Raw genomic sequence first — 23,123 nt, 5'->3', positions numbered from 1 at the left:
ATTTCATGTATATAAGCGCTTTATTGGCAAGCGACTTGAACATATAAATAACAGCTAATGATGACTGCCTGCGGTTTAATTAACTTCTGGTTGAACTTGTCAAGTATTGCTATAAACACGAGATTACCATCCTGTCACCACGAGAATTACTGTTTCCAGTGTTCAAAATCTGGCATCTGAATTCCAACTGGCTGCGACATAATATATGTACACAACTAAACAACAAAAGGAATCGACACGAATGGACTCGTGCCTTAAAACAGAAACTAAAGCCATTCCTGCATTGCTGGACCAGATTTTAAAGACATTCTGAAAACGTACATATCCCAAAAGCCCATTTATATTCCAACAGCCATTAAACAACTCCGGATCACAGGGAAGCCTTATTAGCATCAGAGCTGCACATTACCACAAGGCTTCAAGTTTCCACCGCCGCCTCTCGGCTGAGCTGCCATTTTCTGTCTGTGTGATGTTGCAAATAAATTCTCCTTTTGGCATGGCTCAGCTGTCAGGCACCTCTGTTCAGTAATGAACCCATGAATTACATCTTGCAGCTCTGACATCCCCGGTCTCGCTCATCAAAATATTGTTCTTCAATTGTAATTTATAACTTAATTTAAATGTCCCTTTTACTGTGACCTTTTTAGATCAGAATGGCATTGCATCTGGCAGCTTCTCCTTCGGCGAGGCATCCCATTGCAATTACAGTCATTATGATCCCCGTTGAAAAGCCCATCCGAGTTAGGCTGCATTCATGCTACAATATTAAATAATTGCAGCCCATTAAATACACCGTTAGATTCCAAAGGCCTCTTCTCCAAGGAAAAATTGCTGCTGTACAGTAATACGGTATCGCCGAGCTGCTTTCAAACCCACCCAGAGCAGCCAATAAAGCAGCAGGGGTTGTTCAGGCAGAACTGTGGGGATACAGACCTGTCCCCCCTTCCAGGGCAGCACGAGAAGTCAGGGATCCTCAGCATCCACACACAAGTCATCACTCACCATGCACAAAGCCTGACCTGCACACGAGGTAAACGCTACCAATGCTGCAAGAGCATTTTCAGCCTCGAGTCATACAGCTGTATCAAAAGAAATTCTTCACTGCTGTCAAGCAGGATATGGCAGCAGAACTGCAAAAGAGGACACTATTTGTCTGGTACTGCATGGAAATATTTACATAACAGCCTGACTTGAGCACCAGCCACTGTAATCTATGCAGGCTTCAGAACATTGTGATTATTAACAAGGGATTCGCTCCTCTCGCAGAAGCAGACAGTGGTCAGGATGCAGAGCTCTGTGCAGCCACAGCCAGCTTAACAAGGTAGGAAATAAAGAGAAACAAAAAAGGCAATAAGAATCACTGCTGCGTGGCTTGAGCAGCCAGACCTGGACAAAGAACTACTCTGTGGGGGCTCCCTCTGGTGCCCAAGGACAATAGAAGCCAGGAGCCCCCAGGCACCCAACCTCCCACCCACACCCAGGGACCCTGTTTGGCCATGGGGCCATCCCGGCTGGCTGGGCAGCTCTGCTGTGTAGGAAGCTGACTTAATGGTTTGGTTTGGCCTGCAACAAAATCTGAACCTAAAACAAAAAGCACCCAGGTGACAGAAATCAATATTGATGCTACCAGGCTTTGGTTCTTAAATATCTGATCTATGGCATCAGACAGCTTGGAAAGCAGAGCAGTCAACCCCACTGCTTTGGCCAAAGTAAAACAAACATCCACCTCCTCATCCCCCAGTTCCAACCTATTCCGTGTTGCTGTGCAGATCTCTTTGCTGGGAACACAGACTCGTCCAAAAGAAAAACTAATAATAAGAAGAAATGCTAACATATATTTAAGTAATTTTTAATGCTTTCAAGCTTGTCTGTAGTTAATGAACAAGAAAATCTTGTCCAAGGGCAAGTTAAAGCAGGGAGTAATTTGTCTGGGTGACATCTTGCTTAGAACTGTATTTCCTACCGCTGATATTACACTGCCACATTTGTCACTCATAATGACATGCTCCCATGTAACACAGTGTTACGAGAAGTCAGAACAATGCTATTAGTAAAGAGATCCGTACAGCTGATTGCTTCATCTTCCTTCCACGCAGCAGGACACAAGCCCAGGTACTGGGACCTTCCTACCTGAGAGCATAGAGATGCTGGATCACTCATTTCCCCAGCAAAAATGATGTGCACTGAGAAATGACCCAAACTCTGACTCACTCATAGGGACAGTTGCATAACGATACTCCCAGTTGTTTTTCTGGTGTCCATAGAATTGATTCCCTCATTTCTTTCTGCTCTAATGCCGCTCACCTCCCAGCCATAGGGGTAGATAGAGAGAGGACCCATAGCATCAGGAGACAAGCCAGGCTGAGCTGACCAAAGCCACAGAGCATGTGATGTGTGCTCCCAGTTACAGAACCCTGAGAATGATTTACGATCAGGAACTCTGCCTGACAGGTTGGCCAGGCTACCTGTATGTGTTCACAGACACTGATCCATAAGTAAAGCTTACTGGCATCACAGCTGGCCATTTAAAAAGCCCATTCCACAACATTTCCTACCTCATACAGCGGAGAACCAAGCAGCACCAGATGCCTTTCCACAATAAACACACCATTAGGGTGGATCATGCACTTACAGACAGAGAATGCTGAGCAAAATAGGGCAGTTATTAAACTGGCCTGTCTTGGCAAAGGGATGATTGCTAAGGAGTTCCTCATTTCAGTTAGTGCGGAACTGACAAAGCAAACAAAAAAGCAATTGGCTCATTAAGTCCTGACCATCCTGCTTGACTTTCATCCCATCGATTCCCAACAGATAACTCGTGCAGATGGAGTTTTCTTGGGGACTCTGCCTCTGCAAACAGAATACATTGCCCACAGTGACTCAAAGCAAGGCTTGAGAGAGACTCAAATTACCATTCCCATTTCACTTATTTCAGAGGGCTCTGGCTCAAAGCAACGTGGTTCTGCACATCTCAAGCTAAGAGGAACTGAGAAATTACTAAAAACAGTTTCCATCACCTAACATCTCACCAGTACAAATGGTTTCGTGCATTATCAGCTCAACTCTGAAACTGGAAAACAAGAAGTTCACAGAACATGCCCATTAAGTGACTAATTAATTAGGGTTTAGTAAATGAAATCCAAGTCAAAGACTTCCAGGACCTGCCATGTCCTCACTGCCACCTGCTGTGGCTGCCAGCACCCACCAGGAGGGCAACAAACCCAAACTTCATCTTCTCCCCAAGGGCTGCAAAATCCCCACAGCCAAACTACAGGGCAGGAATTGGAGGCTACCTGGAGCATTAAGAATCATCACCTCAACGAGCTGATATACACACATACATTGCATCGTGCCTTCAATGATCTTCATTTCTATCTGGTATAATTAATGATAAATCATTCCAGGGGCTACTGCAGCTGTTATTGCAGAAATAAAACACTACCAAAGTAGCTTGTCAAGGCTGATTTATATGAAGTGCTGCTCTGAAGTTTATTGGATTTCCATAATAAGAAATCATACCGTATCAATTTGTTTCCATTAATCTGCTGGGTTACACGCCATAATTTCTAAACAAAAACACAACTTAGTGCAGGGTAATTTTCTCAGATGTTATTGATCAGATAAATCTGATACTTGTTTGAAAGGGAACAGAAAGATAGAAAAGGCACCATTTTGTCTGAACAATGAAGTGCCCACCTTTAGGTGTTCTGTTAGCTCTCTGTTAGGACTTTGAGCACCCACCGACTTCCACAAAGATTCTCCCAATAGGAATAACCACCCATAGGAAAGCATTTACCCAGAAAAACTCCAAGTGAACAAGGAAAGGTATTAACACCACTCGTGCACAGAGCAGAAGCGAGATTAAATCAGACATCACACGAGGACTTTGCTGTTCAGGTTAACATGAGATGACTAAAAAACCACTATGGGATAAGTCTCACTGTTGTATATTAAGATGTGATGTGCGAGGGAAGCCATAATAAAGTCAAAAGAATTGTGCCAAAAGACAATCTAGCTTCTTCAATGAGCTACACTGCGAGTCTGTGTAATGCTTTTACTTCACAAGTGTGAAAGTCTCCCCCTCTCCTAAGATGAATCAGCACCGATTTTCTAAAATAGATGTTGAACCAGAAATACAGAGAGAGAAGGATGGGAAGAACAGAAATAAAATCTATCAGGATGAATGGAAGACTCAGATGAAGAAGTCTACAAGTACAACTACAGCTCCACAGACTCCCAGGGGATTAAGGGGGCTAATTAAACTCGATAGCGAAGCAGTGAAGTTAAATGAATTTTCTGCATTAGTCTTTTATTATAGATGACAAGGGGAAAGAAATTCCAATTCCAAAAGCTCTTTGATGATTATTGGCCTTAACAGAGATTTGAGTCTCTAAGAAGGATGTTAGGGAACAACTCGGAATGCTTGGGAGCAGTAAGCCACCAGAACCAGATGGCATCCATCCCAAGGGGAAGGAAGGAAACAAAATGTAAAGCAGATGAGAAACTGAAGCGGAGGCAGAATACAGACTTAACAGCAATGCCTCTCAACCAGCATCACAATCTCTAACACGCCGGTTATCTCAAGTTAAGGAGCAAAGGACCGAGATTTATGCATTCAGCTCAGTTCTGAAGTGCACTCTGAAGAAATAACACTCGACTGTGCAGATCTAGAAGTGAGAACTAAAAAGCATTTAATTGGGGAACAAAAATTCATCTCAGATTTTAGCGGTTACACACGAGTGTGCTGATTATATTTAAATAACTTTGCAGAACAAGAATTGAAGTGCCACTGCCTTTTATTTTATGAACGCTATGGAAGTGTGTTTTAGATCTTAATTCTCTTCCACTCTCATCTGTTGTAAGAAACCAAACTGATGCACTCCATGAAATGCATGCAATCAAATACAAGAGGAAATAAAATCTAAACAAAGCAAGTGTTTTTGGTAAACTGATCTTACATAAGCAGTGATGTTCACATTAAGAATACAGCATTTTAACTGGAGAGTGGAGATCAAGTTATATACATGGACCTGATATCCTCATCATGGACCTGTGCACTTGGAAGCTGATGTACAGCTTACACAGACCAACCTTGTTTTAATGTTCTGAAGTACATACAAGTCTCACGTACTGAGATGCTTTTACTGAAAGCAGCAGTAAAGGACATTTAACAGCAGTGATTAATTTGATACACTCAGCTCCACTCACTTCAATAAAAGCAAAGACCAACAGGCTTGCAATACCTTTTCTCTGAACACATTATTTAGTCTTTGTTGATCGTGATCATCTAATGATCATCACTCAATTCCTGGTGGGCATCACACCTGTCTGCAAGCTTTTAAGAATCCTATAAATTAACAGTATAAATGGTGCAACTGTAAGTAATTAAACCCCAGCAAACAGAGGCGGACATAACAGTGTGCTATTTAACATCAGCCACTATGCAGAATGACAGCATAACGGGGTTTGGTTGGTGTCACTAGGTGCTTTATTTTCATCTAATTAAAATAATTCATTTTGAGCCTCACGCACTGTGAGCAAAGTGACATATGAGTCACAGTGCTGGACACCGAGACAGAATCTGCTTCAAACTATTTTAAGGAAAGGACAGCTTTAAAAAACAAATCTGAAGTCACACATCATATCCTCCCTTGGCAGTAAAAACATGCTGAACTGAAGCTGCTCCCAGCCCTACCAGCTGTACACGGGCTCTGTACATTTCCATTGAGATTGCCTTTAAAATGCTCTACAGATTTAGGTAGAAACTCATTCAGCAACAGGCACAACCCATCCTCTCCACAGTTTTCATAAGTGGATGGGATGAGAGATGTAGCCCTTAACCATGAAAACAGGACAGAATTCAGCTGGCCAAGCCTGAAATACATTTTATGGCTAAAAGGTGGCATAAAAAGAGGCAGAAGAGAGAAAGGGGAGCTACAGAAAAGAGGGGGACAGACTCTTCAGCATGGTCTGTGGTGACAGAAACAGGGGAAATGGTTTCAAGCTCTAAGAGGGGAGACTGAGGTTAGATATAAGGAAAAAGTCTTTTACAGTGAGAGTGGGGAGGCACTGAAACAGGTTGCCAAGAGATGTGGCTGATGCTCCATCCCTGGAGACTTTCAAGGTGAGGCTGAGTGAGACTATGGGTAACCTGATGGGGCTGTGGTATCCACATTCATTGCAGGACAGATGGACTAGATGGCCTTCGGGGGTCCCTTACAACTGAGGATTCTATGGTTCTATTAAATAACTGTTGTTCTCCTACAGCTAGAAGCTAACTGGGCTGAATGAACAACAGGCAGGGCAAGGGTCAGCTGGGGAAGCAGCAACTCCAGCTGGTGTATTTGGCTCCAGTAGCTTCCTATAATAAACACCTACATGTTCATCTTAAAGGCATCACCCAAAAGTTTGTCTCCGTAGGTTAAGGTCTTTGAAATGTAAATTGCATCTGAAAAAAGTTCAGTGTTAAGCCAATATCATACACATACTGTGATCCCCAAATCTACTTCAGACACTAAACATTTCATGCATTATATATAAATGGGAAGGCTGCTCTTCCCAACAGGAGCTCTGTATACTTACTGTATTGAGTGCATTAAGCGTAGTGTCATCACGGGAGGCCGCAACACAACCATCTTCTGTGGATCCTCCATCACACATGCCTGCAAAAGCTGCCATGCTCCTTTATAGTTTGAGGGGGGAAGAAAGGAAATTTTCTTCAGCTTCTGTCTGAGGTACATGCCATGCAACACACCAGCAGCACATTTACACCTTATATCACAAACATCAAAGCCTTGACATACTGCAGAAATGAGTAAGTAAAGTAAAACGAGGCTTCACATGAGCACTGCCATTTGGCATGCAGACCCGGGTCACCTCAGTGTAGGAAACAACTCCAATGTAAAGTGGGTTTTATTAATCAAAGATTCTCCATTGCACTAGCAGCACGGACTGATTAGAATTATGGGAGACAGAAGCATTAGATAAGAGGGCAGAGTCTTTCTGAATTATGAGGCCCACCAGCATTATAAGTCCAATACTCCTTTATCTAAATCTAGCAGGCAAATCAGAGGTCTGCATAAGACTGAAACACAAATTAAGGCTCATTGAAAAGAATAACCTTTGAGGGATCCTATCTATGCTGTCACAGTCAATCCACAATTAGCAGTTACTTTCTTTGTACTATATAGCATATGCACTCAGCGCTTTCTCTATCATGCTGCACATGCTGCTGGCTGTGGGTTTACAATCCAAAAGCCACAGCCAACATCAAGATCCTGTGTTGGCCAATCACCAAACCAACACATCCTTGTATTGCACAGTTAACATCCACACTGAACCAAAATCTAACAGAAAAGACTGACCACAGTCAAGTGTTGCAGAGATGTGGCAGCCCACACATCCATTCTAAAGACACGGGAATCTCTTGGCTGTAATTACCTTGCTGCCCTAAGATACATAAGTAAATCACAGTCGTTGACTCCCGGCATCCACACAAGTTCTTCATGCTGTGTCACTGTGTCACCATCTGGGGAAGGAAAGGGCTGCAGATCAGGAAGCTTAGCCTGGGGAAAAAGAAAAGAGGAGTTCATACAGGCATTACAGTTGTTAACACTGTGTCACATATGTAGTCCTCTGCTACACGAAACTCAAACGCTGTTCAATAATTTACTATGAGAGACAGCTTTTCCTTGTCCAAAAGGTGCTGCTGCAGCTCTGCTTGCCAGATCTGGTATGAAATAAGGTAAGAATGTGGCTACCATGTGTTTTATTTGTAATAACTCAGTCAAAAATACACCATGAATCTGACATGGAGCTGAAAACCAAGTCCTCAGTAAATTAAAAAGAACTCGAAGAGAAGAAGAAACTCCCTGAAAGTGAGATAGCTCAGTGAAACGAACTCTGCCACTAAGCATTACACTGCATGCAGAGACCCAATTAGCATCTTTAGTCATCTACTGCAATGGGATGTGATAGCTGAGAGCCTCCTCAGAAACAGCTTTTAAGCCCTATAATTACCTCCTATACTTACAGCACTAAACATATTTGAGAAGCAACGTTTACACATAACCAGTAATTACAAGTCACAGGTTCAGATGTCTTTCATGTTCTGCTCTTTAATCTGTACTTTATTCTACTTCTTCCTTGGGCAAGTGAGCACGTCACTGACCTTCTCTTCTGGAAGAGACGCATTACAAGCATTATATCAGCACAAGGCTGATCTCTGAGCGCTCTGCATGCTGCCAACTGCCTCCCAGCACCAACGTGCTCCCACCAACGCCTGCTCATCCTTCTGTGCCCTCGGAACAAGCTGAACATACAGATGTTCCTAAGAGAGGCTTCCTTGTGAACAGCTCCAGTTAGCTGCTAGCCAGAGGTTTTCTTAGGAGAACACTGAGTGCGGATCCACCATCCGTCTCCTCCCCTGCATAAAACTGGGATCAATACAGTTCTCTGAAGCCTTTACGTGCATCCCTACCTGCTGTCATGGTATGAGAGTAAGGTATCTGCATGCTGTGTGTCAAAAGGAGCAGTCCCCTGCCCTCTGCATGGAGAAGGAAGGCAGAACCCACTCCCAGGACCTCTGTTTTGGTTATGGATGCTTTTGGATCTGCGCTTATGAGGCCAAATCTGACCACCAGCCACTCCTATATTGAAGATTAAACTTCTTAGTAAGGAACAGCTGAAGAAAATACCCTCCTGGGGGTGACAGAACCCAGCAACACTCAGAACAGGAGTAAAAGAGGTATGGAAGCTTAAAATACTGAGCCAGCAAAAATTAAAGCATTCTGTATCAATCAGTGGACTTTCCTTCTACGTATTTTTCCATCCATACCTGCACCTGATAATTACATCCCACAACACGCCTGATTGCTGCCTGCCAAAACATTACCCGACAATTTGAAATCAGTCGTTTTGGAGGTATCGTTTACAGCACTCTTGTTATGACTAATGAAAATAATCACACAGATTCAATTGCCAACAACTCCTCTCCTTTTACAAAGCACCCTGGAGGATGTCACGTGAGTTAAACAACCGTTTCCTATCAATAGATGTTAAATAAGATTGAAAATGAATCCTAAACATGTGGATGTAAAAATACAGCACTTGGACAGCACCTTCTTTTTAATGATTACATAAAAACTTCCTGAGGAACATAAGTAAGATATAAAACGTGGCTTTCTGAGTGTGCATTAAGAGACACACTGCAGCGATCCCCCAGAATCACCGTGACACCCAACTGAAAGGAACTTAGGCTCTTCTACATCCAAATGATGAGGGAAAAGGGGTGGGGAGCAGCAAACCTCCTGCCTGAAAGGAGGCAGCAGCACAGTGCTGCCAGCACATTGGGGGCTGCTTAGAGAGAGGTCTATCCCTAGCAGCTTCCACATTGCTCTCTTGAAATACACAGTGGTCCCACTGACTTCTGTGCTGAAGCACCACAGTTGCCCAATCTCTGCTTGACATGCAGACAAATGAAGGGAGCATGCACAGGCTGCAAACGAAAGCACAGGGCAAGGAGGAGATGCAAAGCCACAGGCAGCCCTGCAAGGAGCACAGCCACACACATAGGAGAACAGATGCACAGGGAATTCTGCACTAAGGCAGCTCTGATGATGGGGACACCCGTGTCCTGTGTTGATAGACGGACACATGCAGGTATGCAGGTGTACCTCAACACATTCATGGTTCAGGATAACCTTCTGCAGGTTTAAAGTCTCCCAACCCTGTAAATTCATCAAGTGTTTCTTAAAATCCTGCTCTCTCTTCATTCACTTCCAATAGAACTTCATTTTGTTCTCCGCTGACTCCAGAGAAGGACTTCAAACATCACAGGCAGCACACTGCTAACTCAACTACCTTACTGTGCAAATGAGAATTAAAACAACTGCTTGGAATATAATTGGAAACCGATATTAAAACAGTTGTCAGTAATTTATTAACATTTTGCATGGTGAAAGTTAGCTGAGAATGCATTCACTCCTATCTCCACAATGTGCTGCTTTCTGCTGTCTTTTCTTCCTAACTTCCAGTAGCTATTTAGATTCCTTCAATCTGATTCTGGAATTGATCCGACAGCACTTTCACTAGCAAAAAAAAAACCACCATGTAAATAGCAACATTTGACATTGAGTAATATTGTTAGCTAAGGAGTTCTAAGGAACTCATAATTAACCTCAGCTCGTTGCCTTTGAGTGTATACAATTCTAAGTGAGTGTGCACTGAATGGGGTAGGTGCCTTGCAGCATGTCCTGCAGCTATTCAAGTACAAACAAAATCCCTTACCTGATGACTGGGTCCAACTCTGATTTCACCTTGGGTACTGTTTAGCCTCCTAATATAAAAAGAAAAACCAGTAATGAGAAAGAATTATGATTCATGAAACCTGGGATAATGGCCTGCATTTTAGTCATCGTACTTCCAATGCAAATGGAAAAGCAGCAAAAAATAATACATTCTTTAAAAAGAAAAGATATACTCAGGAACATTACAGGCCAACACTGCAAATGGCAAACAGCAATGGGACAAATCTGCAACTTTTAGTTGAACTAAAGGACAAGATGGAGGTAAATCCCAAGCGCGACGTGAAACCACAGCAGCAGGAAAACATCGGGCAGTGATGCTGGGATACACATCTCCTCCTTTTGGATGTTTCCATGCAATAGAGAAATAACACTGATATCAGAGAGCCTCTACAAGCCCTCCCAGTTCCCCAGTGCCCAACCAGCACCTCATTTCTGCTCCAGCTACAACCAACCAACTACCCATTGCAATGCCAGATCCGAACACAGCCGACATGCAAAGCACAAGCTGTCAATGAGCACACGGGAATGGATGCATCCCTTATGAACACCTTTACAGATGTTTTCTTTCTAAATAACATTCTGTTAAGGAGTAATTTGGGTTATTCGCATTTGAAGAGCAGAGTTTCGCGTTAGCAGAAGCTGCAAAAATAATTCCTCTTCCAGATGAGCTCTGGAAAACCATTCAGGAGTGACTCTGTTATTCTGAATAACAAAATATATTTTTCCTCCTATGTTTGGTACAGAATTACCAGGGAACCAAGGATGAATACAACTATATCACTGAAGTCTGCCCTTTATTACCATCCAGACAGCAGGAAAGCACACCACCAGCATTTCTAATTCACCCTGCAAAGCTCGCGGTGACGCAAAGAGATGAAGAGAACTGGTTGACTTTAAAGCACAGAAATTCAAACCCATAACCAGAAAGATCCAGCCCTGCACCAGGCTCACCACCCCCAGCAGCAAACATCCTAACATGTTAAAACCAGAGGGTTTTCTGACATGGATATTCACATGCCTTTATGAACATCTGCAATGTATGGAAACTACAGCAGTGCATCTGAACAGACCTTATCGAAGAGCAGGTGACAGGAGGACCTGTCAGGCAGGAACTGAAACAGGTTTTGTAACACAGCCCTATGCTCTGGTGTCTGCACCACGCTGCATGCCTGGCACACAAACCTGCTCTCCAGCAGCACTGCCAGAAGGCTCCTGAAAAGAATCCATTGCAATTCTCCAATGGATACTTCTATGAGATGTGGTCTGACACCGTCCTCTTGTTTTCAGGTTATGTAGAGAAATGATTGAACTAGATAGCAGGGTTTGTATTTACTACCGAGTTATGAATGAAATATGCGCTTCTCTTCAGCTGTGAGGTGTCAGAATTCTTCCCTGTAAGGCACGAAGGGAAAAGCAACGACAAATGCTGACGCTCTTGCTTTACTCCCAGCACAGGTTCTAAAGCCGTGCACATTTCTGCTAGTCACTGCAAGTCAGGATTGAAACATGTCTGTGCAGTTCCTGCCAGGTACAATCCTTCAGCCAAGCCAAAGGCTGCTGAAAAACAGAACTTATTTGTGCTAAGTTCACAATTTTGGGTTTTGGTAGGGAAAAAAATACCAGCACTCCAAATACTGCCCAATTCCCAGCTCTTCATTTGCATGAATATAAATAATACAGCAGCTAAGAATCAAGACCGCACATGCCCCAGCACCCTACATGTAACTGCAAAGGTAGAAGTAAAACCTTGGATGGGGTGATTCCTGTATCCGTGACAATACAGTGGCAGGGGAGAAATGGAACTATGTCAGCATCCAACTCAGCTGGTGGCATTCCCACCTTGAGGGGACCCTGGGGCTGTGCAGAGCAGTGAGCACTGGGTGCAGGGAGGGTCGGACCATGGGAGCTGCTTGCTCCAAGGGCACACAACATGCCCAATGCTTTCAGCCAGTTTCCACCTCCCCAGGAATGGATTTGCAAACGGGAAGGAAAATTCTTGCCATGGAAACTGAAACTGTACCGTCGACTTGTAAGCTAAATTATATCGGTGGAACACAATTACAGTCATAATGGCGAGGTGCTCGGTGTTTATTCTATGGGAAGGAGAAAAGAGGACCCAACACGGTATATGAAATGTGACACAAAAGAAACTGGTGTAACAAAGCAGTATCCATAGCGACAACAACTTAATATTTCAGTCCTCTTCAGCTGCAGTGGATTAAATATAATGACAAGATGTTCCCTTTGAAAAGTAACCTGTTACCATGGCAATGTTGTATTCTGAAAAGTAAACAGGGGCTGGTCAGGGAGAGATGGAAGCCTGCGATAGAATATCAAAGAGGCAGAAACCTCCTTAACAGAGCAGGGCAGCACCAGCACCCACTGAGCCCAGCAGAGCACAGCGAGGTGGGGCAGCTCCAAAGGCTTCGTCCCTGTGGTTCTAAGGAAAGGGGAGGTTGGAGGGTCGAGGTTGAGAGCAGCGCTGCAAAGAGCAGTTCAGAGGTGAGAAAGAGAAAGGAGCAGGAGGAAGGCTGCCAACAACAGGTCCTGCAATGAGGGAACACGCCTATCTCCCCTGTTTTGTTACCTGCCTTTACCATAGCATGGTGACCACAGGGAGCAGCCAGGCCAGCAATGAGGACAGCTCAGGATCAGGCTCTGCAGCATCAACCGCTCTTAGGGCACTGCCACAGCCATATGGAATTGAATGCCCCAAACCTGCTGTAAAATCCGCCAGTTCAGAGGCAGAAGCCAAATGCTTTTGTGGGTTTTTGTGCACAGCACTTCTCTGCACTGCCCCACCTTTGAGCTGCCCTTGATGTGAGCACAAGGCAGTGTCCCCAATGCAGCACACCCCATGGGCTCTGTGCTGGGCAGCTCAGCTTCTGAGAGCTGTCAGGCAGGGAGCAGACATCCCAGGTCAGGGGTTGCACATACCCAGGGCAGCCTTTGAAACAACACTGCTGCTGCTTTCATGCTTTCCCTTTTACCACTGAAGTACAGCAAGGAACGTGCTATGCAGTAATTGCACTGCTCTGCCCTGAGATGGAGCAGCATCCTGTGCCATTCTTGCTGTAATCATTCTGATTCCACGCGCTGAGGTGCTCTGTAATTACGCTAGAAGGATGCTTCAGAACGAAGATTTAAATGCATTCATTATTCTCATCTTCTTTGCAGCACTCTCTAAGGCTTTTCAAAACCTACTTTCTAAAACCTGTTCCCTATTGCAACAGGTCCATATCACTTATGCAGAAGTACCTAGAAAATGAAAGGGAAGTTTAAGATAGGAAACCAGGAATGCCACCAGCCTGTGGCAGGTTCTCCCCACCCCAAAACTCTTTAGAGGGACAAAAAATGACTGCAGCCCAATATTAGTGATCATGAATGAGGTTCAGAGGGCTTGAAATGACTAGAAGTGCCACAATGCTCCGAACATACCCTTGCTAACGGTCAGCCATAGGAAGGTTAAGTATGGTTTAGAACCTGTTGTGTTGCAGAGCAACATAGAATAAAAAGTCGCATAAGCAATTTTGTGTTCTGACTGATAAAAAATAAATAAATCAGACCTGAGATTCAGCCAAACCAACTCTTATGGGAACGCCTCTGGTGATTGCTCAATCCCAAGCAGGAATGAATAAACTTGCACCAACGTTTGCATCTCGTGCACGAGCTCAGACCTGCCTGTTGATTGCAAACAGAGAGCCTGGGAGAAGCAGAGGGCTGTGCTTCCTGCTGCTCTCTGGGGAAGGAAGTGGCTGCAGAAGTTTGAGTCCAACAGGGAAAGCTTGTTCACAGTGTTATTGCAGCATCAGGTTTCTCCTTGAGAAGTAAGGTTACATGGTCCTTACAGGTACCATCCTCATGCACAAAGGCAGGATGGAAGCAATCACAGCACAGCCAGGCCAAGAGCAAGTCCTTATGAAGAAAACAGCACTCTGTCCATACAGGAATCACCTGCATGGGTAATGCTGTGCTTGCAGCCTCCACTGATCACTTCTTTTATGGGTCTACTTCCAAACTTAGAAGGCATCAGTACTTTGATTATAAATTAGTCGGTGGAAACCCCTTATTCTGCCATACAGGTTGGGAATACAAAGCTCTAATTGAAACAAATCACAGCCTAGAGAGCTGGAAGGCAGGAGGAAGAGATAATAATCGTATTGATGAAGAGCTTTGAAAGAAGCAAAAATAAAGCCCAGAAATAATAATAATAATACTAATAAAATAGGACTATCAAGGACTTGATCAGCATTTCTTCATCTGAAGAATGCAATACAAGCAGCAACCCAAAGAAATATCCATCCTCAGACAGCCCTGCAGAGCTGCAGCTTCCAGCACACCTCCAGGCCCTGCTGGCAGCACAGGGGCACCCTGAGCGAGGACAGAGGCCTCTGCAGCAAAGCTCAGGAGCACTGACACCAGAATCATGGTTCAGCAGGGAGCTGGAGGAGCTGACACCACCACGAGTTCCCATGTGTGTGCAATTAAGCAAAGAATGCCTTATTTGGCAGATGATTCCAGCAGCGCTCGCTTTGCCCAATGCCATACTCCAACGTGACAAACGGATTTGGTTTCGTAACAGCCTAGAGGTGCTTTCATCTTTGCCCACCTGTGCTATTTTAACTTAACCTCAGACCTGTAAAAATAAGCAGGACCAAATTCTCGTTTCGAGTTAAAAGTGGCTTTTTTTCTTCCAATCCTTTTTAAATGCACACTCATGCACTAAGCAGACCACCTGGTAACCCCCATCCCTAACACATTCCCTCCTGCATGCAAGAGAGCATAAAAATGAAACGTAAGGACATGAGATGCCACATCCCTGAGCAGCTGCAGCACAGCGCTGTGTTTCTGGATGCTCCAGAGTGGCTCCTTTATTAGGAATAAGAATGCTTCTCAAGGATATGGAGGCAACAAAACTCTGCAGCGATTCAGTCAGGCTGAAGTTTAGGGGAACATCATCTCTATAATTATTAGCACAGCTTTGCTAATAACAAATATCAGCAGTGACCCACACACTGCGGGAAGCACTCTGGATTTCTGCACTCCGTGGGTGCAAACAGAGAAGGGAATGTTATTTCAGGCACCATACGGAGCAGCAGTGCAGGTGAAACCCAGCAGCCCTGCTCATCACTCACTGCCTGCCCTCTAACACAAGGCAGGCGGTCCAGCAGTGTCTACAGGTGGAGCAGTGACAGCTCAGCCTGCAGCCCAACATCACAGCACAGCGTTCCCTGCTCACCCTGTTCACCTGCACCCCCGAGCCTCTCAGACCACATCCCATTTAGCAGCAACAAGTTGCTGTGGCTGTGTCTGGCCCCACACAAACCTCATTGCACGTTATCATTGCACGTCCAGAGCCAGGGTCCTCTCCTTTATTCAGGAGGCTACAAATTCAAACTAGCCCTCTAAGGCTGCAGCTTGCCCAGCTGCCACCAGCCAAGCACCTCACTGCATAAAACAGCATTACCACGTTTAAGATGCACAAGTGTTATTTGCATGCGGCTGACAGGCGAGCAGAACCACGCTGCTATTGGGATTTCTGATCCCCCCAAGGAACAGCAGCAGGATGGCTGCGGGGCTGACACCTCCCGTAATGCTGCAAGGCCCTGGGTATCCCCTTTTGGGCAGCACTGCATCTCCCAGCTCCCAGCAGAGCTGCCATGAGGTTGGGCATGCAGACAGCACGGCCAAAATGCAAACTGCACCACGGAGGGAGGGGGGGTAAAGAAAGGAGGGGGGGGGAGAAAAGACGTCAGCACAGACAGCTCCAGCGTTTCGCTACATGCACCCCTGTGCCAGCAGATCCCCTGCTCCGTGCCCTCATGCAGAGCTGTGCAGCAAAGCTGGTGAGATTACAAGCTTCTGAGGAGCATGCAATAGGAAGGACATGATTTCATAAACACTGCAGAAGTCACAAATAACAGCAAAAATCAGCATTGCTTAAGGGAGGGCCAGAGCGATGCAGCCTACCTGCAGGGGCTGAATGGATCATCCATGACTATGACAGGCTCTGGCGGGTTCAGATGTATTCCTGAACCTCCTACTTAACAGCTCAAACTCTGCCTTTTCCACTCTACCAACTCAAAATGGAGGCACATGCAGGCTGAGAGACCTCAGCGAGCTTTCACTGAGCTTGTGCTATGACCTAAGCCTGCACGCAGAACGCAGAAACTTCGCCCTCGGACCGGAGACACTGAGCATGTGCTGTGACCCTCCCTCGGCCGCACGCAGCTCCCCACGCAATCAATCTCGGTGCCGTGGTGCCGTGCATACAGCAGGAGAAGGCTGCGGCTCCGCCAGCCAAGCTAGTGTGCAGGGAAGTGGGGCCTTCACCAGGGGCTCTGGGACAGCCAACGCGCTGAGCATGAGACGCGCCTGGAGCTTTTCTTTCTTTTTTTTTTATTAAGCTTCAGTTTGCGATTGGCTTTTGAAAAATAGCAGCAGTCAAAAAGCTTGAGAGGTTTTCGGAGATACAAGTGACAGGAGCTCTGCATCGTGACACACAGCAGCACAATGATGCCCCTTTGCTCTCCCCTTGTTCTACCTTTATTCCCCTTCACTCTGCCTTTGCTCTCTCCATCCCTGCAGCTGTGACAGCCTGGGAGCAGCACTTTGAGCAGCACAGCCCTGCCATGACCACAGGAGCTGCCCAGCCTGGCTCTCGGCTGATGCTTCCACACTGGCATTAATCGTACTCCTTTCCCCTACAGCATAAAATGTTTGCACGAGGATCCCGGCCTCCACTTCAGAGCAGACACTTAAATTTCCTTCCAGACTACAAAGGGACGCAAAGTTCAGCAATTATGAACTTCAGAAACAAAACGACTCAGACCGAGCAAAGCCAACCAGGCCACAATCAACTACAGATTTCCTTTCCCAGGTGGATACACCTGTGGGTCCTCCCACCCTACTGCCACCCCAAGGCCTCCTGCTGCCCACCCCGTGCCCCTGCCCCATCCCGAGGCTGCAGAACCAATCCAAGCAAACAAGTGTTTGCTACCACGCACCTACAGGACCTGCTGGACCCTCCCAGAGCTCACTCATCAGTATGCCGGGCCCTAGCATACAGGGAAGATGGACTCGGCTCAAATATAGGCTTTGCCAAACAGGAGGAAGGCAACAAACCCACAGGCAGACTGACATAACAACATAACCCTCATACATTCTGCAGAGCACTTTTAAGTCAGGAGATTTAGGAGCACAGAAGTACCCAGCCTCTATCTCAACGACAGCTGAAAGGCACTCCTGGATTCGTTTCTTCTCATTCTGGATTGCTTTCCTGTGCTTTAGTTGACAACATGTACTTGAGAAAAAGCTGTCAGCCATTATTTCATCCAGAGATAACCTCATAGAGGCAAGGAACCAACATGCAGCACATGCCATCAGTAGGGGTGCCGTGAGCCAGCAGGCACAATGACCACAGGAGCTTTCATGCCATACACACACCTCCATTGTATACAACTCCCTTATGGTACTTAAACCTGCTCAACTCTTTCCTTTTTCTAAATTGCACTTAATATACGCTGCACAAATTGTCTTATTTAAACAAACCGTGACACAAACTGTCATAATGTTCTACTAAGTGCAACATAATGGCAACTCATTTCAAGGCTCTGCTTTGAGACATAAGGATGGATACGTGTGACTGTTCCACCCTCTCTCACTGCCCCAGGCATGGCAACATGCAAAGAATCAGAATATTTTGACTGCTAAAATGTAACCAAATGAATGAAAACACAAGAGCTCCCTACTCCTTCCTAGTCTCCATTCACATTCTGGTTGTAGACGTAAATTTCTTCATGAACATCAATTATTTTCTAAATGAGGGCGTTCAGTAAATCCCACTCGCACACACTGGCTTCTTAAGACACGCTTATCTGTTCCTAGGCCTGAAACTTGTATTACATCCACCATGTTTCCCATTGACAGGAGAAGGAACAAAAACTTGATTCAGACTTCTAATAGAATTCTCCTTGCAAACAAGGAAGGAAGTAATCAGATTTATAGGTCCTCTCACTCCGCTCCCTTCTCTAATATCCCCCTTGTCTAGCAAACAAATTATTTTAAAGCACTGAGTGTAAAAAGAACATTCTTTCCCAGCTGGCTGCCCCTTCAGAGGAGATATTCCACAATGGAGAGCCATGAACACAGTTCACACCTGCCTGCAAGCTGATTAACACTCAGCTCAAGGTGACAAAGCTCATTCTGACTTTTATATTCAACTCTCAGACTTTTCTCACCCACGTGCCAATTACTGAAAGGAAGAGTGTAACCTTTCATCAAAATCCATTGCAAAGAAGGTATCGGTAAATAAGCACGTGTTGTAATGCAGTAGCAAACAGTTCAAGGTGGGCCACAGCAGCCCAAACTCAGGCCTTACTCTAAATATCCTGAGCCCAAGACAAAACAGGCTTAAATGAATAAGGCACAGCTGCAACCAAATAAATGACACTGAGAGCTGGCAGCTCGGTAATCAGCTGGGCATTCAGTGCAATGCTTTGTCACTCCATTGATCCCTTCAGCCTCAGACATTCTCTATGTAGAAATACTCAGAAGAATTAACAGCTATTTCCACATAAAATGAGTTTAGAACTGCCTGACAGCTCTGGTGCAAGTGGCATTTTGCAGTTATTAAACAGCAAACTCCAACACCGGTACAAGAAGTTCATTTACTGTTCTCTACCTCAAAATCAAAATGCACTGAAAAGTGATGAAGTTAAAATCGAGGTCAGGTGTGATGCTGAGCATCAGAGATGTCCCACAACAAACTTGCTGTGCTCCTGGTCTTTTGGGACTTCTCCAAGAAAACACACAAATGGCATTAACAAAAGCACTTTAACATAATATACTGTAAGATATCAGTGGACTTGATGTGCTTTTTGCTCCTTGGAGCAGCATACACTAGCAAGATTGCCTCCTAGGGACCTACACTGACAAAACTTGCTATCAGCATAGACTGAATCAATTAAGGGAGTGTACTTAATCCAATATCCTGCCTCAGACATACCAACAGCTTAAGACACTTCAGAGCAAGGTACAGGAAACCTCAGAAATAGGCAATTATGTAATAACACACACAGGGAATCTCTTCACAACTGCAAGCAGTTAGTGGCAGGCTATGCCCTAAAGCAAGAGGATTTACATTCCATTAATAACTGTTCATCTGCAATGTAACAATGCATTTATTTATTATTTGTATGCCTCAATCAATCTTACAGGCTCACTGAAAATGCCCCTTGATAGCAAACTCCTTAGGACAGGGCTCGTAAGGCTGCTCTGGGTTTACTGAACTAAGTAGATGAATGTGAGCTAAGCATCCAGACTTGAAAATAAGGAAGGTGTGAACCTAGCTAATAAAGGCAGCTTGGACAACACCATGGACCAGAAGCATGTGCTGAACACACCTCCTTCATATAGGTTTTAATTGCTAGAAATGTTCCCTCTCTAGCTCAATTTGACTCAAGGTCAGCAAAGCATTGAGTAGCTACTGGTAAGGGACCCCATAGGGGCAATTACATATGAAAGCATATCTCCCACATTTAAAAACTCTCAGTATGGTTTCTTAAAAGTGAAAGCTTCAGCACTGCTTACCAGAAGATGCAGATGTATCTCACGAGCATTTTCCACAACATGCACTTACTCAATGAGATACCTCACAATTCCTGCTAATACTTGCAACCCTCTCAAAAGAAACCCACAGCTCTAAATTGGGTACTTAAGTCTTTATCAGGCACTATTTATATATATGCACACACACATGTACATATAAATTTTATATATTAAATATGTATTAAAAAAATACAGCAGGAACAGGTAGCTTCTCCTTCACATTCCCTTCTACCCCACTTTGTTATCAGCATCATGCTTGATTTCAGCTTTTCTCCCCTTTGAAAGGTTTCCTGTTCCTGCAGGCTCAAATCTGTGGTAAAAGTTGCCTTGAAAAGTCACTTCTCTTACCTCGTCTCTGGATTATAGCCCAGTATGTAGAAAAATGAATCCACTCTCGCTTTGAACTCTCTAGCAGCAAAAATGTCAGAGAAATGGGAGATGTTACACTTTCCCCTGAAACAAAGAGGGAAGATGGTATTAGAGTTTTGTTGCAAATAAGTCACTTTAATTAAACACCAGGGTAATCTGTGCATGAGTAACAGCTGTCATGTGCAAAATCTAGACACACAGCATGACAGGCTACACAGCACAAACCCTCATTAATTCCCATTCAGCCAACATGCTCCTGAAGAGTCTCACCTCCACCTGGCAGAGAAACAAACAGCACCTGGCCTTGCAATACCATTGTGAAAATGCCTTCTCTTTAAGCTTTATGCAGCCCTTTTGTAGCTTCTTTCTTCTTACTATCAAGTCTTTAAGGAAGCTTCTCAAGTTCTACTACCCACGTGACTTGGGAAAGCTGGGCTTTCATTTAGAAATCTACACAAACTTCCAGTTCAGAACATTTTCAGACAACTTCAAAATTGGTTTGATCCTTTCAAGGAAAGAAAAGAAAACACACAACAGCAACAACAGCAAACTGCTTCCTAACAAACTATCATACGCAAGTACTGAAAGTGAGGGAAAAACACCAGGAGGACCAGCAAGGTGAGCAGGTACTAAAAGACAGAATTTATATGGCTATCCTGAGAGCTGGGGCTGCTCCACTGTCCCTGTGATGGCCTTTAAGTCTCAGCCAATTGCCTTTCTGGCAATGGGCAAAGCAACAGTGAATGCTGCATGTGTCATACCATGCTGTAATGGAATGTTAACAGGGTCCATAATGGAGATCTCCCACAGAGAAACACTGAAAAACAAACTTGATGGCTAGTATTTATTTTATGCTCCATGCCAGAATTAAGTTCCCCAGTTTGCTCCTAGTAAGGGGTGTTTTTTTGGTACTTCACATGAAAGGCAAAGTTTAAGTTTCCTTTCAATGATCTGCCTGAAAGTCAACAATAATTGCTGGCCAAATAAGCTTGTATTAGCTACATTCAGGAAAGCAAGACACAGTATTTCAGAGAGGCAGCATTATGTATTACTAGAGGGGATCCATAAGTACCTTCTAGCTCTATGTTTCTGCTGGTTAGAGCAGAAGATTGGAAGTTACAGTCGCTGGTTTGCTTCCTAGTTTGTCATCAACTCACTGTGTGACCAGAACCATTTGTTTGCAGAGAGCACAGAAATAATCTCATTTCATAGAAAATAAATTAGAGTTTCGAGTTAGCCTCGCTTCCAGCCATCACAATACATTCTGCTGCTGTATGGATGCTCTCCAACTGCAAGAGCCTCAGGTGCAATTACCCTCATGTGCCTTGTACACTAAAACTTACTTACAAGCATTAATTACAATTTGCTAAATAAAATCAACAGAAGTAAATCTTTATCCTGCAGAGGTGCATCAATGCCTTTAGATGCCATCTACGAGCCTGTAAAATTAACAAAAGAATAGGAAATGCAGAAGAGCATCCTTCACTGTTTTTGGAAGGAAGAAGAAAAGGTCGTTTACTAGGTTTTCCTGGTATACAGACACCCCATCTGTACCTTTTTCTTTAAGCAAGAAAACAGCAGGAACATAGAACTGAAGCTAGAATATCCCCATGGAAATTCCTCACGTGCAGCTCAGTCTGTCTGTATTTAAGTGACAATCGGATTCCCCAGGCTGGTTCCTCCAGGCCAGCCCACCTCCTGCTAACTCCTTTCTAAGCCCATCAATTTAACACAGGATGGCTGCCTTCTGCAAAACAAGGGCTGTGCTGTGGCATCACACAGGATTACAGCACATCACTGGAATGTTTCAAGTTGATCAAACATCCTCTAATATGCAAATCAAATATTTCTTCCTACCCTTGTAACAGAATTTGCTGCAAGTTTGTCTTTTTGCAGCTTCAGCAAAGTGACTCTGAACAAAGAAAATGTCTCCAGATGGTCCTGGTGAAACACCATCTGAGCATTATTATCAGAGAGATTATTCAATTTGCATTCTGACAATATCCATGCATGTTTGGCACGTTGAAAATCCGCTAAAAATAATGCCTCACGATTCCTATTTGGAAACATTCACTAATGGTGCATCCCTCTGCTCGGCCGAAGGTCAGCAACTTCAGTTCAGCTCTCAGTGGGCAAAGAGGGCAGCAACCCCCTGGGAAGGGGAACATGCAGGGAACAATGCAGGAGCCCATTACCTCCTGTCTGTGCAGCCAGCCTTTAATGGAGCACTCAGCTGAGATTCGACAATGACAAGCGCCTCAGAGCAAAAGTCTTTAATGCAATTTATCAGGGCTGCATGCTAACAGTCACTTTCCAAGGAGACGCTGTTGTTAATGGTGAAATCAAACACGGAGGAGGGAAGGGTAACATTTCTGCAGGAGCTGGCAATAATCTAAATTTGCAATGATGGGAAACAATATCTTCTGAGCAACATTGATTAACTGGGATTAAAATGAGATTGTAGAATTACAGCTCCTTCTTGAACGAGAACAGATAGCACAAGTTAATTACTGCAGGAGATGAGGAGAAAGCTGAGCAGTATGCTAATGATCCCCAGCCAAACCAGGAAAGGCACCTCTCTCCCTCAGTAAGGCTTTTCTCATCCAGCTCAGAGATGCTGCACCACATCCTCTGCAGCTTACCTGAGGGCAGCAGCGTGGTAAGTGTCGACATAGTCTGAAATGAAGAGCTCTCGGTTCTTGATAACTGGGTCTGTAATAACAAGCTCTCGTCCAGAGTCTGCCAGAAAGCAAAAACAAAACACATCACCAACACGTCAGCAACAAACTGAAAGCATCCACCTCTGCCATCATGCAGGTGTTTCTTACAGCTCAAGGT

The 23,123-nt window shown here is 44.6% G+C and overlaps 1 protein-coding gene across 11 annotated transcripts in view; it reads right to left on the bottom strand.

The window, feature by feature from the left end:
• RERE (arginine-glutamic acid dipeptide repeats) overlaps positions 1 to 23,123 on the bottom strand; it is a 142,704-nt gene that overhangs the window by 52,900 nt on the left and 66,681 nt on the right. For 9 of the 11 annotated variants that reach the window (XM_015882638.3, XM_015882641.3, XM_085509805.1 and 6 more), the window contains 5 exons: positions 22,928 to 23,024; positions 20,265 to 20,369; positions 10,288 to 10,336; positions 7,441 to 7,565; positions 6,583 to 6,682 (listed from right to left, as the gene is read on the bottom strand). In XM_015882638.3, coding sequence (XP_015738124.2) covers positions 6,583 to 6,682; positions 7,441 to 7,565; positions 10,288 to 10,336; positions 20,265 to 20,369; positions 22,928 to 23,024 — 476 coding nt within the window. Of the gene's footprint in view, positions 1 to 6,582; positions 6,683 to 7,440; positions 7,566 to 10,287; positions 10,337 to 16,277; positions 16,606 to 20,264; positions 20,370 to 22,927; positions 23,025 to 23,123 lie in introns of those variants that run through there. The other 2 variants (XM_015882642.3, XM_085509810.1) reach the window with 1 other exon arrangement.

The sequence above is a fragment of the Coturnix japonica genome, chromosome 9 (genome assembly GCF_054131305.1).
Source record: "Coturnix japonica strain WE chromosome 9, WE-NBRP24, whole genome shotgun sequence".
NCBI classification, from domain to species: domain Eukaryota; kingdom Metazoa; phylum Chordata; class Aves; order Galliformes; family Phasianidae; genus Coturnix; species Coturnix japonica.
This window is presented reverse-complemented; position numbering and strand designations above follow the sequence as displayed.